Below are 19,277 nucleotides of genomic sequence, written 5' to 3'. Positions count from 1 at the left end.
TCACACGTTTTAACTCAAAAATATTGCTCTGGAAGAACTAAGATTAAATATTTTGAGAAAAATTCAAGTAATTGTACAGGACTAAAATGGAATCTCTTAAGACGAAGTTGTACTGTTAAAAAAGGCACACTATTTCGAGTGTAAGATATTGAGAAAAAAAAAAATACAATTTTGGGGATGAGTCATAAATTCATAATACTGACAGAAAACATGATTGTAAAGCTTGACTTATTCGTCAATCTGATTTTAGATTGTTTTTTTTAAACGCAGATGACAAAATGGAAAAAGATTTGTACCATTATGAGAACAATGAACTTATACGTACAGGTTTGACAAAGTTTCATTAATGAAAAAGGTACCATTTGGAGAACAGCAATTTTAAAACAAAAGTAATCGCCATGAGATAAACGTAATACTGAGGCAAGTCGTAACAGAGCTTGTAATTTTGCTGGGGGGGGGGCGGCTGCATTAATGGACAAATATTAATGTTACTTGTTTAATGTTTTATACTGAGGGAGAAAAAAATTGAGAAGTTGTAAATTCAGAAAACGCTCCTGAGTGCAATGCAGTAATATTACAATATATTTACTTGTATTTTGATTTAATTACGAGGTTGTAAAAATGCAGTATTATCAAAAAATAATAAACTGGCGACTTAATGGTACAAGCTGTGAAAGTGAGAAGGAAAGATTAAATTGTAATACTTTGAAAACAGTTCTGAAAATTAATAAAGGAGGGAAGAAAAATGGGACGCGTCTGTTCAGTAGAACTAATACTGAAATATTTTGAATGGTAGAAACATGAAATTTTGCCTAAAATTGACGTCAATGTTCTTAGAGACGGTTAATAGTTTAAAAGTGACTTTCTGCATTACAACTCTTCTATTCTCAAAACAGTACCAGTTTTTAAAAGCACAAATTCTTGAAATATTACAACAGTAAGACTTTAAAGTCAGATCTCAGTAAATCCAACAGTGGCACCAAACCCCCGTCGCAGCAGCAAATCCCAGCTCAGCTCACCCCCCCCCCCCCCTTTTATTTTTTTGTTAAATATTAAAGAAAGCAAAATAACCCAAGGTGGGCATGGAAACCTGGGTTCAACACTCGCTGCATAGTCTGAGCGACTAACCCTGAAACCCTGCCCACATCTTTGTGCTGGTTAGACTAAAGCTTTTCTGGGTTTGTGTTTTCATATTACATGTGAAATGACAAATTTTTTTTATAATTTTTTTTTGTTTTGTTAAGTGTAAAGTCACAAACAACCTCAGCATTTTTGATCGACAGTACAAGCCGTTGGGTTTGTTACAATCTAAAATTTGCTCACAGGAGAAAAACAAAAATCACATTTTTTTTCCCTTAAACATTAAGTAGTAGCGCATCACCAGCCAGCTTCCTTCCTTTTCTACCATCCTTGTGTCCTTTCCTTGGGCCTGTGTGGAAGCTGCCTGGCTGTCCTGGGATTGTACATTGCTTGTGGTGAAAAATTTTCCTCAAGTCATCCTTTTGACATTTTTTCTCCCCTTCAAGCATTTAATGTTGTCCAGCTTTGTGAATTCAGACAAAACACAAATCGATCCCTTCCAGCTTTCCTTCTCAATTTGGCATGATAAGTTTTAAAACACACACACACAAACGTGCGCACACGCCAACTGCCGTCAAGGCGCTTGCGCTGACACCGCCAGCATTAATGAGGTGGTTTCATCCACTGCTGATCATGGATCAGCCAGCAGGGGGCAGACAGAACCCCAAGTACCCAAAAAGCCAGAAACAAACCAGCTAGTCATGAGTCACCGCCTCCCCTATGAATCAGTGAGGCCACACCCACCTCTAATAAGCAGCCATGTCAAACGACAACTTTTCTAAAAACTTCAAACAAGCTCCAGACAGAAGGCATTTAAAAGGGAGGCTATAATCACCCGCGGGTTGTGTTACATCAAGTTTATAAACTCCAAACAATTCAGTACAGTTTACATTCATTTGTACACCCAACACGCAACAATTAACTGAGCTAGTTTTGCAGCCTAGGCTAGTCCAGACAACAGCTCAGACAGGTTTGGTCAACTAGCTAGCTTGTTCAAAATATACGATTGCACCAAAACAAAACAAAAGTAACCTTGAAGTTGTGATGTAACACACGCATGTACGGTGATTAACTACAGACTGAAAACATTAAAACTAATAAACCAGTGAATTCACTACAGGAAGTTTTGTTGCGTTTTTATTTTTGTCATTCCAGCAAAAATATTGTGCAGAGCCACAAGTAGGCAGGAACGGTACACAATAACACGTTAAAAGCTAGTAATGTTCACGATGAGATGTTTGTGTGTACGTTTATTTTATTTTTTTTACTTCCCTCCACAGGAGCTGCAATTTTCTCATTGTAATCAGGCTAACTGTTACATTCTGGTGCGCACTTGAGGAAAAAAAAAAATTAATTTCAGGGAATTTGCAACAAATATTGGTATTAACGGGGGGGTGCGCAGCTTCCAGGCTTATCAGGGAACGCTGATAATTGTTAATATGTCGACTTCAGCTACATTATTGTTGCCCAAAGCTTCTGTTGCTCAAATGTCTGAATACAATTGCTTATAATGAGCTGCATGCCTTTAACTTTTTCTATTAATGAATCTTTAAAAAAAAGAGTTTCTGTAAAAATTCAGAAAATGCCACTCTGTCACCTGTATTTATTTAAATAAGTGCAAGGATTTCCTGCTTCCATTTTTTGGCACAAATAAGCTGACATCTTAAATGGTTCTCCACCAAGAAGTGGTTGCTAAAGTCTTTAAAATGCTTCTAAATGATTTAAACCAGATATACAATTTGAAATAGTTTAAAGAAGCTCAAAACAATTTATTTAAATAAAGGGACTTCTGGCTAAATTAATATTCTGATTTTCCATTTTTGCACATCACTAATTTAGCTGCTTTCAACTGGATTTAAATCAATTTAGACATTTTTTTGCCATCTTGAAATTGGTTTTAAAGCAACTCAGTTTGAAATAAGTTAACCAAGTTATCCTTTAACAGTCATAATGCACTGCAAATATCTTTTCTTATGTGCTGGTGGCAAGTTTAAAAATATATTCTGGTGTTTATGAATTAAACTGAATAAAAGGATAAAATCTGAGGGAACGTTTTAAAAAACAAAAAAATTCACGACTAGATAATTTTATAATTTCTCAATGCTTTAAGGCATTATTTTCACTGAGCAACAATGTGTAACTAAAGAAAACTAAAATCTTTTTTTAACAAATGACTAAAAAAAATGAACGTCAATTTTCTCTATACTGCCCCCCTCTGTTTGTACACTCCACTGCACAGATACGTTGCATGAGTTTGACACCAATTACACACCTTCAAACGAGCCACTCAAAGAAAATCCATTCCAGCATCAAATACTGTTTTGACGCAGACACGGTGTGTGCGCACACACACACACACACACACACACACACACACACACACACACACACACGTTACCCTGTAACTAAACACTCAACTTCACACATTCTAAAAATGAGAGAAACAGCACTGTGCCTGAGCTGCAACTAAATCTTGACACTGATTAACCGTTTAGTCTGAGAATGGTAGAGAAGAGCAGGAAATGCTTTGGAGTATCTCGTTAACCAGAAAAGCATCTGGCCGGGATACTCAGTTTACAGTGATAGGAAAAATGGGAAAACAGAAATGGCAAATAGTCACAATCTGGATGCAGTCTGAGGTTTCAGCTCCAATCGTTGACTAAACAGTTAATTGTTGTTGCAGCTTTGCTCTATACCAACTGTCGCTAACCCACTCAAGTGCAAAATCCAAGGCTCCTCAGTTAATGTCAACTACGATCAACACCGTTCAGATGTTCCGCTTAACATGTTAAACAAACCCCCTCCCCCAAAAAAGGGGCGGGGGGGATTATGTAATCCAAGCTTTTTGTGATTGAAGTATTTGGTAAAGAGCGATTCAATACTGGCACACCACTGTCAAGTCTGGCTAATACTCGAGGTTTTCTCACTACGTCCGCTTTAAAGGTTGTTATATATTCACGGCTAAACTTAAAGCTAAAGCCAGCAATACGATACTTCTGAAATACAAACTTATCGGAGGAGCAAAACACACACAAACAGGCTTAAACACAGGTTCCAAACACGTTAAGGTCCAATGGCTTTGCTAATGCTGACGTCTGATTCTTTCTCTGTTCGTCACTAAATCGATGCCGTCTACGGCTATGTACAGTATTTACGCATGCATTTTCTCCATGCACGCCATTGGCGGGTTACATTCAGACACTCGGCCCCTCCCCTTCAGCAGTACAATCTGCCACTACAGAGCAGCACGGAGGCCTCGTACGCTCGCCGCTCCACCTGAACATGGCGTAAACTCACAGGCTACGTGGCGCTCAAATTATTATTATTTAAAAAAAACAAAACAAAAAAAAAAAACACTCAGTGGTGTCTGCAGGTTAGTCATTCCATGTCACCTCGTGAAATCTCCAGAACCATGGCAGGAACAAGCCCCAAATCACTGACCCACCTTCACGTCTCTAAAGTCAAATTAGTTTTGTGTTCAAACATTTCAACAACTTTTAAATGGATGTTCTGTTTGAAGACATTCCGCAAATTTAGACCCATTTTCCATCAGACCTGAGGAGGAAATAACAGATACTTAACAAAACAGTGACCTTGAAATTAATTAGGTTTTCACAATGCGGAGTCCACAGAATCCCGTGCACATGTCCTGGATCCTCCTGTTTACTCTGCGTGCTGGTGGTAGCATACAGTACGGTCATCGCTCGCGAGTGTCTGAAAATGGTGAGCAACTTTTCAAGCGTTCCCTGGTGAATGTCTCCAGATTGTTTATTTTTTTGTAGCAGATCTGTCAAAAGGTCAAGGTCGTGAAAAATAGTCACAACCAATAAGGATGGAGGGGCTACGTGAGGCTTATAATCAATCAATAAATCATTTGTAAACAAATGTATGAGCGACATTATGATAGTTGCTCCAAATAAATTATACAAATCACAATTATGTGCAAACAGGGAGGCATCACTCCTCAGAGGTCTCGCACGTGTTCATGTACTACCAACACAGTGAGGACAGTTCCATGAGTGTGACACCAGCGTACTTGTGCATGTGTGCAACCCCGCTACACTGCACACAAAACGTTAACAACAGTGGACACCGCTTGTGGATGCTCAAGTCCACTTCTGTTGTGATGTTGAACAGAGGCAACATGCACTACCCGATCGGGAAAAGCATGTTTACGCTCCAGAATAGATCAGTTTTAGTTTTATCATAATTGTGAAGGGGGGGGGGGGCTGCAAGCCTAGAGATGCCTTTGAAGAAATGCTGCAATCCACTGGAGTCCAAACTTAAAAACAACAAAAACACACACACACAAAAAAAAAACAAGATCCGACACGGAAAAGTGCAACGGAACGGCCATTCAAGCAGGAAATTCTAAGTTGGAAACTCAGGATACGTGAAGACTGTGTCTGCAGATCAAGCGGCAAATTACAAAGGGAGCAGAATTACCTTTATTAATTTCTACTTTTATATAGTGTGTGACAGCAGGTTTATGCAATAAATCGATCTAGCAGGTGCTGACTTGAGTTGTGGATTGTAGTGTTGCTGTCAGTATGGCGATGGGTGGCAAACTTGTGGCAATCCTTTTCCCAAAATGGACAAAAAATATTGTGGAAAGGATACAAACTTTGCAACCATCCACATTTTCCTGAGTGGATGCACTGGAATGCATTTAGATCGGAAATACGGGCTCTGAGATATTGACTTCGACGTGCACTGGGAGGCAGCAAAACATACCAAGCGCAAATATCAAAAGGTCACTTGATCATTCGGTTACTCGCTCATGTTTCATTGCTGTAATGAGAGCGGCCTGAAGAGTCTGACGCTACAATGATCATTGATCACGGGGGGAGGGAGGGAGGGAGGGACACAGAGAGATGAACAAGGAGCAACAGTGAACGCTCTGCCACGCTGGCACAGCGCTGTGCACGAACTTTGCTCTTAAACTCAGCGAAGCAGCGTGACGGTGTTTGGTCACGCTGCCTGTGAGGTCACGCCATGTTCACTGTTGTTTGAGCTACACCAAGGCCACACAACACAAACACTTCATCAGGTCAGGAACATCAGATGTGCACCCCCTCCCTCACCCAAAGGAAAAACAACAACAGTACAACAATACAATCATATTCTATTTGTAAACAGGTAGAAGCCACTTGACTTGTTGCATTTGCGGACACAGAATCAAGGCAATGAAATGTGGACGACTTTTGCACTGTTAACAAACACTCCCCCCACCCCCCCCAAAAACAAGATTTTTTTTTAACACCATTTGTGGCAATGAGTATTTTAAAAAAATAATGTTTCACATTTTAGCTGAAACATTGAAAACACGACACAGTGGAGAAACAGCCTCTGCAGGCCACGAGAGGCTTCAGTATGCATAGATACAGAGTCGCCTTTCTCTTGGTTTAGACACTTCACAATCAGCCAAGAGGGGAAGAGGAGCTGCCATCCTCAAGCACCCCCCCCCCCCCCCCCCCACACACACACACACAGGAAATCCCCCCTCCCCTCCTAAAAGACAGCATATTCAAAGCAGTGTGTTGAGCTTCTCCAGCTTAAAGCAGTTATTTGGCAGAGAAAAAACAAAATAAAATAAAAACTTACAGACCTATACATAGATTTCAGTGCTGAAGTTGAATTTTCTTTTCCTTACCAGGAGTAGTAATTTTTTTTTATTTTTTATTTTTTTTTCATGTGACTACAATGGGGGGAACTGGCTTGATTTCCTGAGAACCACTGCTGGTTATTTAGCAGACAAAAAGGAATATTTCAAATAACCAACGCCATGGCCAAAAACACTGATCTGAATTCCCAGAGTTACAAAGCATCATCTTCATCCTCAATAAGAGTTAACCTTTTCCCCCATTTTCTTTATTTTGTGATTTTTTTTTGTTTGTTTTTTTTTTTTTGTTTTTTTTTTTCATTTCTTTTTTCTTTTATACTATCTTCTCTTTAAAATGAAGAATGAACACACGTTTCGCCTCCTAAGTCTTGTAAACAAGAGGTTGCAGTGTGGCACCTCCAAAACATTGAAAGCCTAGTCTGAAAGTGCTGATCCCCTCCCACGGCCACGTGTGGCGAAGGTGAGGGAGGGGGCTTGCTAGATAGACCCCGCCCCTTGTACAAGGATGGGCGGGACTTGCTAGTCTCAGCTGCAGCTACAGTCTTTTGCACTGCAGAGCTCAACGTTCTTTAGTTTAAAAACAAAATTGGTGCAATACTTTAAAAAAAAAAAAGTCACTTTTACCATCGTCAGATCATCCTCCTAAGTCAGCTTTTATTCTTCTTTTACCTATCTGTTGATCTTGAACTCCACAACACCTTAAGGTAGGCGTGCCAAGGCAGAGAGGAGCGCACACATACGTACGCGCGCACACATACACACTGTACTTCCACACATACGGTAAAGACCTCAATGAGTAAACAGCTACACTGGAAAAACTGGCTGCTCCCTCTGTATTGCAGATATATATCTATATATATCTATATATCTCTATATATAGATATATATAGATAGAGACACACACACACACTAAGGAAAAAAAAAAACATTCAGTGCAAAGTTAAAAAAGCTCAAACTCCAAAATTGTCAGCAAATTCGAAAAGAAAAAGAAAACATTAAAAATAAAAAGGTATTGGAATTCAAATAAACACAATGAATGAAACAAAAAATATATATAATATTGAGCTCGACTGAAGCTGTTTCCGGTCTGAAAAAGCACTACCTGGAAGCAAATGTCTATCCATTCACATTATAGAATTGGCCTGCATGATTCAAGTATTCCGACTGATATGTTTTTGGGCTAAAACAAAGTGGACATATGTGCAGAGAGAAAAACGTAACTTGCTTTTCACAGGGGAAACCCCAAACTACTGTATATCTTGTAAGTGAGAAAGCGTCCAACTAGTGCCATTGCATTTATAATTTTTTTTTTTCTTCTGATGAGAATTGACCCCTCCCCCAGCCTATTTGATTAGCAGGTGGTTCACATGGCGTCCCTACCCCCTGTCAGATGATCAACCGGGAGGAAGGAGCTGATTGGAGAAGGGCTGCTGATCCTCCCAGCCTCGGCGCCACTGGAGTTACCCCACAGGCTACTGGAGTAGTTGGGTCCATTCCAGAGGGAGGAGCTGTGCAGGTCACTGCTATTCCATTGGTTAGGCTCAGGGGTGCGGTTGGGGAAAGCGGTAGACTGACCTAATCTGCTCTGTGAGGAGCCAATGGCTTGCCAGCTGGAGGAGGGAGTGGCCAGTGACTGCCCTTGTGCAAAGAAACGGTTGATTTCCTCCTCGCTGGCAAACTCAGCCAGAATAGTAGTGTTCCCCAAAACACACCTGGGGGAGAGAGAGAGGGTTAACAGGTGTCATGCTGGCTGTCCACAGAACAGCAGATTGCACTGTTCCCATTGATAATTGAATCATAACACTGTTATCCTTGTAACGGATGAAATTATGTCCGACTTTGGCAAAAATATGTTGGCAAAAATGTAGGGTAATCAGAAACTACATCTTGAAGTCAAAATAAAAACATTTTTAAGGATTTTTGTTAGTAAACTGCTGTGTAGAAATGAGCAGTTCTGATGCTCTAGTGACAAATTTCTACACTCTTCCATGTTTTGGTCTCATGCCTCGTTAAACTAAGGGACAGAAAGAAAGCATGACTGACAGACAGACAGAGAGAGAAAGCACAACAGAGACAGAAAGAGAGAGAGAGAAAGCACGACAGAGAGAGAAAGCACGACAGAGAGAGAAAGCACGACAGAGAGAAAGCACGACAGAGAGAAAGCACGACAGAGAGAGAAAGCACGGCAGAGAGAGAAAGCACGACAGACAGCACGACAGACAGACAGCGAGAGACAGTATTTATTTCTCTATGTAACACATGTTTCCCATGTCAATAAAGCTCAATTGAAACTGAAAATTGAGAGAGAGACAGAAAGAGAGCTGTGTTTTCTCTATCAAGTCTATGCCCCCAAGACCTGCCATTTTTCATCAATCGGGATTTGATTTTTTTTTTCACAGGGGCGCCCCAAAGATTGCGTTCAAGTACATGTACTTTTTTGAGGAAACTGCATTTCCAAAATGCCACAAGAAACCACCAAAAACTAAACAGAAATACTTAATTCTTTCACCAAAACATGAAATATAGGCTTGCATTTTGCATGTACCTTCTGGCAAACTGTAGCTAACTTTCAAGTCTTCTTTTTAAGAAAATTCTCTATACTACTTTATCATGAAGCTGTATAACTGGTGATACAAAATATCCTCATACAGAATGAACAATAATGTGAATAATAATAATAATAATAATAAAGCAGACAGAGCTCTGGTATTGGAACAGTATTGGTATCTGCAGATATACAAATTCAGGTGTCGGGATTGGAAGTGGAAAAAAAAGTGGATCGGTGCATCCCTAAGTCCTATAATCAATTTCTTTGATTCATTATGGAATGAGCCAATGCATATATGAGTGGAGGTCAAACATGTCAGGACATTCAGAGTTTGAAGTAACCACAATAAATCTGTGAACTGTTGGTCTAAATTTGAACAAGTTGACTTTCACTTTGAAATGTAGGAAGTCCAGAGTTTTCATCGGATGGTCTATGTAGTACTTTGATCTGATAAAAGAGGTATGTAGTGATGTGACTCTGTACTTACATGTGCAGGCTCTTCTGGGCCTTCGCGGCCTCATCCTTGGAGCTGTAGCATACTACGGCGTTACCATGCGGCAGGTTGAGGTGGAATGTGATCAAAGGGCCGTGCTGCATGCAGAGGGTCCTCAGTGTGGAGCCGTCAATCTGGGAGACAAAGACAGTAAAATGCATACAGTGTCAAAAAGCTGCTGACAACCAAAACACACTTCAAAATATTCACACAAGACTATGAATGAATAATGTGAATAATGGTCACATGAGTTGAGGAGGACATGCAGGCGTCTGGTTGCAGAGGTGTCTCCAAAAAAGACAACATCCACTGCCCAAACTGTAACATGATATGGACTGACCTGACATACAAATGAAAGATTGAAAACAGGCGTGTTTTTTTTTTTTTTTTTTGCAAGCACTCACGACACCCTCTCAAAGTTGCTGCCATGGACAGGTGACCCTATCAGCTAATTCAAGATTTACCACTCACTGCACATGTTTTGTTACTGTTGTGAATCATGATCACATCATTCTGGAGAAGTTCAGACAATCTGAGGGGAGGTGTTTTTTTTTTCTCTCTACTTCTTGCCCCATCAGAATTCTAACAAAACTTGAGATGAGGGCATGATACACTTCTCATCAAACAGGCATTCTTACAGTTAACAGCTGTGTAAGGAACATATTTTATGGACGAAAAGTCACTCTTTAAAAAAAATAGTTTAGGAGATCCTGTGATGTGTATGAGAAATACTGCATTCTCATCTATGGCCACTAGATCGTACTGTTTACATGCCTGACAAGCTGCTCCTGTTAACAGATTGAGGGACTGTAATTTACACTCCAGAGCAGAAGCTGTGATAACTCACAATTAAGCTGGATGCCAACTGCAGTAAAACAAGAAAAAGATCTGAAACAGCCATTATTGCATTCTAAAGAACAAGTAAATTTAAGAAATCATGCTGTCAAACTGAAAGGCAGTAGCAGGTCAATAAGACAAATCGAGAGTTACGAATGTAACTACGGTTCTATGAATTCCGGATGACCGCCAGAGGGCGGTGCTTTAGCACCTGGATGACTTAATACCAACAAGGTCACAAAGAGTCACCCTCACCGATCATCAGCAGTGGGGAGTGGAGGTAGACAACACCACCAAAGTCACCGCAGGAGGAGAGGCCACATCCAGTCTGTAATAGCGGGCGAAGGTACAGGACGAAGCCCATGTAGCAGCAGCACAAATATCACTCAAAGGAACACCTCTCGGTGCAGCCCAGGAGGTGGACATCCCCTCTGGTGGAATGGCACATAACTTTAGGAGGCTGAAGACCCCTGGACTTGTATATATGTAAAATGGCATCTCGGACCCAATGCGAAAGTCGCTGCTTTGATACAGCACAGCCTTTATCGTGATCACCGTAACCAAGCAACAAAGGGCATCTATTTTCCGAATCCCAGCAGTCGCACTAATGTACTGCTGCAACATTCGAACAGGACACAGGAAACCTGAGACAGATAATCCTGGATCAGAATGCGGGCCATACACAGCCAAGGAAATTGGCTGGTTAACATGAAAGACTGAAATTCTCTTGGGTAAAAAGGATGGATTAGGCCACAGCGTAACCCCAGATCTGACAGAATTCCATCGCAAACAGTTCTCAGCGACCGATAGGGCATGGAGCTCTCCCACTTGCGTAGCCAAAGATACTGCAAGTAGAAAGGCCGTTATCACTGACACCCACTTAAGATCAGCACTTTCAACTGGTTTGAAAGGAGATAAGCTTAAACCCTCCAGGACTAGTGGAAGGTCCCATGAAGGTACGCGTGCAAGCCTTGGAGGCCGCAAACGTAGAGCACCTTTCAAAAAACGACACTAAGGAATGCAAACTCACTGACCGGCCGTCAATGTAGACATGCTGGGCAGAGATTGCAGTAACATAAACCCTTAAAGTAGTGACAGAAAGTCCTTTCTCCAGCAGTTATTGTAAATATTTGAGTAGAATAGGCACAGGGCAACGCTCTGGGTCTAACTTTTGGTTCTCACATCACCGGACAAACAGCTTTCATCTGTTGCCATACAAAGCCCTGGTAGAAGCAGCACGTGAGTTAAGGATAGTATGAACAACAGACTGGTCACAAGAACCTAACAAGGAGTCCTTCTCTCCAACGGCCACACGTGCAATTGAAGGCGTTCTGGGTGAGGGTGTCAAATCCTCCCCTATAGCTGTGACAACAAAGCCTAGGTTGTTGATCCAAATCTGTAGGGGATGCAAGAACAGAAGTCCCAAGGTACCACTAGCGACACTGCAGTCAGTTTGCCCATCTACTGGAGCAGCAAACTAAAAGACAGTGTCACAGTCCGTTGAACGTGTGAGACGAGATTAATTACATCGCCCACTCTCTGCAGGGATGGCGATGCAGTCATAGTTAGGGAGCTGATGGCAATGCCGAGGAAGGTTGTTTGTTGACTGGGAACAAGAGAACTCTTCGCAAAATTCACAGTGAGTCCTAACAGAGACATGGTACAGTAGAAGAGCTGTATCGATGTGCGCCTGCTCCTGAGTCAGAGCGCAGACAAGGCAATCGTCTAAGAAGGGTAGGATTCTTAATCCGAGAGCTTGCAGTGGGGCTAGTGCTGTAGCCATACATCTGGTAAATGTGCAAGGGGTGAGAGAGAGGCCGAAAGGAAGCACCATGAACTGGTATGCCTGTCCTTCAAAAGCAAAGCGGAGAAACTGCCTGTGACAAGGCGCCACTGGCACATGGAAATAGGCGTCCTTCAAGTCGACACTTGTGAACTAGTCTCCTGCTGTCTGAAGTTGTAGCATGTCTGACAGGCTGAGGCCTGGAAGTCCAGTGTAGGTCAACAAACTGTTGTCAAGATTTACTAGCCTCAACAGCACACTCCAAAGTTTGTTGGGCCACAGGTCCAAATACTTGGCCTGGAAGAACTGGCAGTGAACGGAGTGTACCTCTGCAGGATCCGGACAGAGGGGACTGCGCAAACCACACCTGACGTCTAGTGATGGTAAGGGTTGACATCAGTCTGCCAAGCTCTCTGGATATATAAGCAAAACTTTGGAGTGAGGCATCACTAAGACTTTGAGTAGCATCATCAACCTCTGCCTCCCTCAAAGACTTTGAGAGGGCAAGGGCTAAATGGGTCAGTGAGTTGCCTAGACGACCAATGCGAGCAGCTATGTCATAGCTTTTGGTGAGGAGGTCATCAGTGACCCTACACTGATTTGGGGTCTGCCCAACATCGGTGGAGCTCCTCGATATATGGTTGCGAAACTGGAACATTGAACTCAAGTTTCTGAGAGACTTTGAAAAAGGCACTTGAAGCGGTGATTTCCGCAGGGGGATTGTCAACCCCAAGCCTGGTAAAGCCAACTGAACAGCTTGCTTGACAAAGGATAGTCCAGGTCCGGTTTGCGGCAGGGGCTCAGCCTCAGAGGTGTGAGAGCCCACTAATGAATGGCTTGGAGAGAGACCCCTCTCATCCTGACCCTCCGCAGTTTGTATCACTTGTCATGTACAAGGAATCAGTTGCAGCAATAGACATGGCATCTTCTTCCTGCTGAGTAACTACATCGGTCTGATCAGCCTCATTAGGGACAACAGGAACTGTTACGGCGTCCCTAGGCTGTAGATTCAGAAGCAAGGACTTAATCTGAGCAAACTCAGAAGTCAACATTTCAACCTTTTCAGCCAAAGCATGGTCATGAGTAACCTTTTTAGCAGAAGGGGTCCCTGCATGTGAGCGTTTACGGCACTTTGGTGCCTTTCTGGGACTGGAGACCACTGTCCCACTAGGCATCCCACTTTCCAATGCCGCGAGTCGAACAGACCTCTCTGCCAGTGGCATACTGGCACAATTAAGGCAGGCATCGCCAGTCAGGGCTTCCCTCAGGTGTCTGATCCCAAGACACGAGGGGCAAAGCATATGTCCATCATCTGGGCTCAAGAGAGCCAAACAGGTACTACAGCTATCCAACAAAGGCCTTGACAACATTGTGAACTGCGTGCAGATGGCTAACACAAGCCCTGACGGTTACAGATAGAAAGACAAAGCGTGAATCGCTCACAGCGTAATGCTAACACAAGACACGGAGCGTGAATCGCTCACAGCGTAATGCTAACACAAGACACGGAGCGTGAATCGCTCACAGCGTAATGCTAACACAAGACACGGAGCGTGAATCGCTCACAGCGTAATGCTAACACAAGACACGGAGCGTGAATCGCTCACAGCGTAATGCTAACACAAGACACGGAGCGTGAATCGCTCACAGCGTAATGCTAACACAAGACACGGAGCGTGAATCGCTCACAGCGTAATGCTAACACAAGACACGGAGCGTGAATCGCTCACAGCGTAATGCTAACACAAGACACGGAGCGTGAATCGCTCACAGCGTAAAAGCTAGGTCATTTACAGCGAAGACAACAATAGCTGTCAGCGGAGCTGTTGAACTTAGTAAAATGGCTTCAGAGCAGACGAAGTACTTCAAGGAGTGGAAAACACTCATGGCAAGCCCAACACAGTACACTATACTGGTTCCGATACACACACTACCACGTAGTTACCGGGGTTAGCGACACAACTAAGCAAGTAGCCAGGTTTCATCGAAACAACACAGCTAAAGGGTTAGCAGCTAACAGCTAATAACTTCAACTGTGCACAAAGGAAAATACCCAGCAGGGCAGTGGCGAAGGCGTGCGCCTGGCAAGGAAGGTGTACTCATGACAAAATGGTGAAGCCATGTCTCACAGCCTCTGGAGGACGTGTGCAGTGCACGTAGCTCCAACCGAAAGTGGGTTGCGAGGCTACAAGTGAGAGCGGCAATCGCAGCTAAATGCGTTCTCAACCTCTTCAGAATGCGAGAATGTAGAAAAATGATCGCTGGGTTTGTCTGGTATATAAAGACAACCAGTGACGTCACCCAGGTCACATCCAATGACTTGACTTTGTTGGTATATATTCTCGACCTCTCTGTGCTGTGCACATGTAGTTATCCAGGTGCTAAAGCACCACCCTCTAGCAGTCAGGAGGAATTAAATAGAACAAAAGATTTTGCATTATAAAGTGCCAGCATTTGAAACATTTCAAAGACTGCATGTTTGCCTCACCTATGATCGTCTGTTCAGCAGCAACAAGAACCACTTTACTCTCATTTTGTGCCTCGTCCAGTAACTTTATTTCTGCTCACTAACAAGGTGTTTGCAATGTAAATAATGCGCCAATTTTATTCATTTTGCTTTTTGTTGCATGAAGCAGTAGTGCCACATTAAAAAAAAAACAAAAAAAAACTGACAGACTGGTGCAAGGTCTTCATGATGCATTTTTGGACAGATGTGACTAATATTTCGGTACAACTTGTAGTCCGGAAAATGCTGTCACTAGAGGGAAGACGATGTTATACTGTCACACATTCTCAGTTATAATTTCAGGTGTGTGGCTACCTGAGGGGTTAGATTTTTTAGAACAAGCCACTGGGTTCTCCCCGAGCTGCTGCTGTCACCCCAACTGGAACCTAAATATACACAGTACAGAAACATGGATCAAAGGTAAATGAGTTAAAGTACAAGAAGATTAAAATGTGAACAGTGCTACATCTACGGGCAAAAACCTAGCAAGTGGAAGCAAGTATGAGTAAAAGGGTTTTATATATACATACATATTACACACACACACACACACACACACCCACCCACCCCAATTCCAATGAAGTTGGGACGTTGTGTGCTCATTTTGAGAGAGATACCTGCAACATGTTTCAAAAAAGCTGGGACAGGAGTTTGGAACATTCCACAGGTGAACAAGTTAATTGGAAACGGGTGAATGTCATGATTGGGTATAAAAGGAGCATCCCCAAAAGGCTCAGCCTTTCACAAGCAAAGATGGGGGGAGGATCACCACTTTGTGAACAACTGCATGAAAAAAATAATCCAATAGTTTAAGAACAATGTTTCTCAACGTTCAATTGCACGGGATATAGGAATTCCATCATCTACAGTCCATAATATAATGAGAAGATTCAATCTGGAGAACTTTCTACACGTAAGCAGCAAGGCCAAAAACCAAACATTGAATGCCCGTGACCTTCGATCCCTCAGGCGGCACTGCATTAAGAACTGACATTGTGTAAAGGATCTTACTGCTTGGGCTCAGGAACACTTCAGAAAACTATTGTCAGTTAACACAGTTCCTCGCTACATCTACAAGTGCAACTTAAAACTCTACCATGCAAAGCAAAAGCCACACATCAACAACATCCAGAAACACCGCTGCCTTCTCTGGGCCAGAGCTCATTTGAAATGGACAGACGCAAAGTGGAAAAGTGTGCTGTGGTCTGATGAGTCCACATTTCAAATTGTTTTTGGAAATCATGGATGCCGTGTCCTCCAGACAAAAGAGAAAAAAGACCATCCAGTCCACGTTTCAAATTGTTTTTGGACAAAAGAAGAAAAAGACCATCCAGATTGTTACCAGCACAAAGTTCAAAAGCCAGCATCTGTGATGGTATGGGGGGTGTTAGTGCCCATGGAATGGGCAACTTACACATCTGTGATGGCACCATCAATGCTGAAAGGTACATCCAGGTTTTGGAGCAACACATGCTGCCATCCAAGCAACGTCTTTTTCAGGGACGTCCCTGCTTATTTCAGCAAGACAATGCCAAGACACATTCTGCACGTGTTACAACAGCATGGCTTCGTAGTAAAAGAGTGCGGGTACTAGACTGGCCTGCCTGCAGTCCAGACCTGTCACTCACTGAAAATGTGTGGCACATTATGAAGCGCAAAATACGACAATGGAGACCCCTGACTGTTGAACAACTGAAGTCGTACATCAAGCAAGAATGGGAAAGAATTCCACCTACAAAGCTTCAACAATTAGTGTCTTCAGTTCCCAAACAGTTACTGAGTGTTGCTGAAGGAAAGGTGATGCAACACAGTGGTAAACATACCACTGTCCCAGCTTTTTTGAAATGTGTTCCAGGCATCCATTTCAAAATGAGCAAATATTTGAACAAAAACAAAGTTTATCAGTTTGAACATTAAATATCACATATACACACGCGCACACGCGCACACACACATATACACACGCGCACACACACATATACACACGCGCACACACACATATACACACGCGCACACACACATATACACACGCGCACACACATATATACACACGCGCACACACATATATACACACGCGCACACACATATATACACACGCGCACACACATATATACACACGCGCACACGCACACACACACACACACACACACACACACACACACACACACACACATCTTCCTTGGTTTTCACCTGGTGTGTATCTGGACTCTGTGGAACCCCAGCTTCCAAGTCTCAGAGAAGAGCCATCCCAGCCAGAGGCGGCTGAACTGGGCTTCTGGGTCGGGAGGCCAGGTGGCGGTCTGGAGGGGGCTGCCACAGACAGAGCTTTGGGAGGCAGGGGGACCTTCCACAACTCATGGGCTAAGGAGGAGTTGGACATGGAACTGCTGCCAGGAGACCATTTTGACTCGCTGGGTCTTGCTGAAAGAACAGAACCAAAGAGGAGAGAGTGTAACTTCTCAAACCCACACACTGCTTTTATTTGATGGTGTGAGGCAGCATATGTTGGACTTTCTGACGCTGATGTTACTGGGATCTAAAAAAGTACACAGACACTACTCCTTTGTCTTTCGGCTGTTCCCGTTAGGGGTCACCACAGCAGATCAATCGTTTCCATCTCACCCTGTCCTCTGTATCTTCCTCTGTCACACCAACCACCTGTATGTCCTCCTTCAACACATCCATAAACCTCCTCTTTGGCCTCCCTCTTCTCCTCCTGCCTGGTGGCTCCATCCTCAGCATCCTTCTCCCTATATACCCTGGGTCCCTCCTCTGCACATGTCCAAACCATCACGCCTCTCTGACTGTCTCCAAACCGTCCCACCTGAGCTGTCCCTCTGATATGTTCATTCCTAATCTTGTCCATTCTTGTTACTCCCAAAGAGAATCTCAACATCTTCAGCTCTGCCACCTCCAGCTCTGCCTCCTGTCTTTTTGTTAGTGCCACCGTCTCTAAGCCGTACAACATAGCTGGTCTCACTACTGTCTTGTAAACTTTCCCCTTCACTCTTGCTGATATTCTTCGGTCGCAAATCACTCTTGCCACCTTTCTCCACCCACTCCACCCTGCCTGCACTCTCTTCTTCACCTCTTTACCACACTCTCCATTACTTTGAACAGTTGACCCCAAATATTTAAACTCATCTACTTTCACCACTTCTACTCCTTGTAACTACACTATTCCACTGGGCTCCCTCCCATTCACACACATATACTCAGTCTTGCTTCTACTGACTTTCATTCCCCTTCTCTCCAAAGCATATATCCACCTCTCCAGACTAGACTCAACTTGCTCTCTACTCTCACTACAGATCACAATGTCATCTGCAAACATCATAGTCCATGGGGACTCCTGTCTGATCTCATCCGTCAACCTGTCCATAACCACTGCAAACAAGAAAACTCAGAGCTGATCCTTGGTGTAATCCCACCTCCACCATGTCACCATGTCCATGTCATACCCAGTACTGTCCTAGCTGTCTCCCTCACCACATCTGCAGTACTTTTCCAGTTGTCCGAACTTACTTCCCCTCCAACCAGTGCTTCTCTCACCTTCTTGCTAAATTTCACACAACAGTCTTCCTCCTTCAGCTTCCACCATCTGATCCTTTGTTGAGCTCTCACTCTCTTTTTCTTCTTTACCTCTAAATTCATCCTACAAACAACCATCCTATGCTGTCTAACGACACTCTCTCCTGCCACCACCTTACAGTCTCTTTCTTTTAGCTTGCATCTCCTATAAAGAATGTAGTCCACCTGTGTGCACCTTCCTCCACTCTTATGTTACCCTGTGCTCCTCCCTTTTCTTAAAGTAGGTATTCACCACAGCCATTTCCATCCTTTTCGCAAAATCAACTATCATCTGTCCTTCCCCATTCCTATCCTTGATACCATATCTACCCATTACTTCCTCATCACCTCTGTTCCCTTCACCAACATGGCCATTGAAGTCCGTTCCTATCACCACTCTTTCATGCTTGGGCACACTCTTCACCACCTCATCTAACACACTCCAGAAATCTTCTTCCTCCTTTATCTCACAACCTACCTGTGGGGCATATGCACTGATGATATTCATCATCACCCCTTCAATTTCAAACTTCACACTCCTCACCCTGTCAGACGCTCGCTTAACCTCCAAACCACTTAACATACTCTTCCTTTAAAATGAACTCAACACCATTTCTCTTCCTGTCCTCACCATGGTACAACAACTTGTACCCACCGCCGATGCTCCTGCTCTTACTTCCCTTCCACTCGGTCTCTTGCACACACAATATGTCTACCTTTCTCCTCTCCATCATAATAGCCAGCTCTCTCCCTTTACCAGTCATACTACCAACATTCAAAGTCCCTACTCTCATTTCCACCCTTCTAGTTTTCTTCTTCTCCCGCTATTTGTGGAAA

At 43.1% G+C, this 19,277-nt stretch overlaps 1 protein-coding gene across 2 annotated transcripts in view; it reads right to left on the bottom strand.

Moving 5' to 3' along the window:
* Window positions 1-806: 806 nt before the first annotated feature.
* Window positions 807-19,277, bottom strand: part of LOC117527610 (trinucleotide repeat-containing gene 6A protein-like) — a 118,100-nt gene continuing 99,629 nt past the window's right edge. For both annotated transcript variants that reach the window (XM_034190037.1, XM_034190038.1), the window contains 4 exons: window positions 17,061-17,291; window positions 15,186-15,256; window positions 9,739-9,878; window positions 807-8,415 (listed from right to left, as the gene is read on the bottom strand). In XM_034190037.1, the coding sequence (XP_034045928.1) occupies window positions 8,067-8,415; window positions 9,739-9,878; window positions 15,186-15,256; window positions 17,061-17,291 (791 nt within the window). In that variant the 3' untranslated portion in view covers window positions 807-8,066. The remainder of the gene's footprint in view (window positions 8,416-9,738; window positions 9,879-15,185; window positions 15,257-17,060; window positions 17,292-19,277) is intronic.

The sequence above is a fragment of the Thalassophryne amazonica genome, chromosome 16 (assembly GCF_902500255.1).
Source record: "Thalassophryne amazonica chromosome 16, fThaAma1.1, whole genome shotgun sequence".
In the NCBI taxonomy this organism is placed as follows: Eukaryota; Metazoa; Chordata; class Actinopteri; order Batrachoidiformes; family Batrachoididae; genus Thalassophryne; species Thalassophryne amazonica.
Note: the sequence above shows the minus strand (reverse complement) of the source record. Positions and strands in the feature narration are given on the sequence as shown.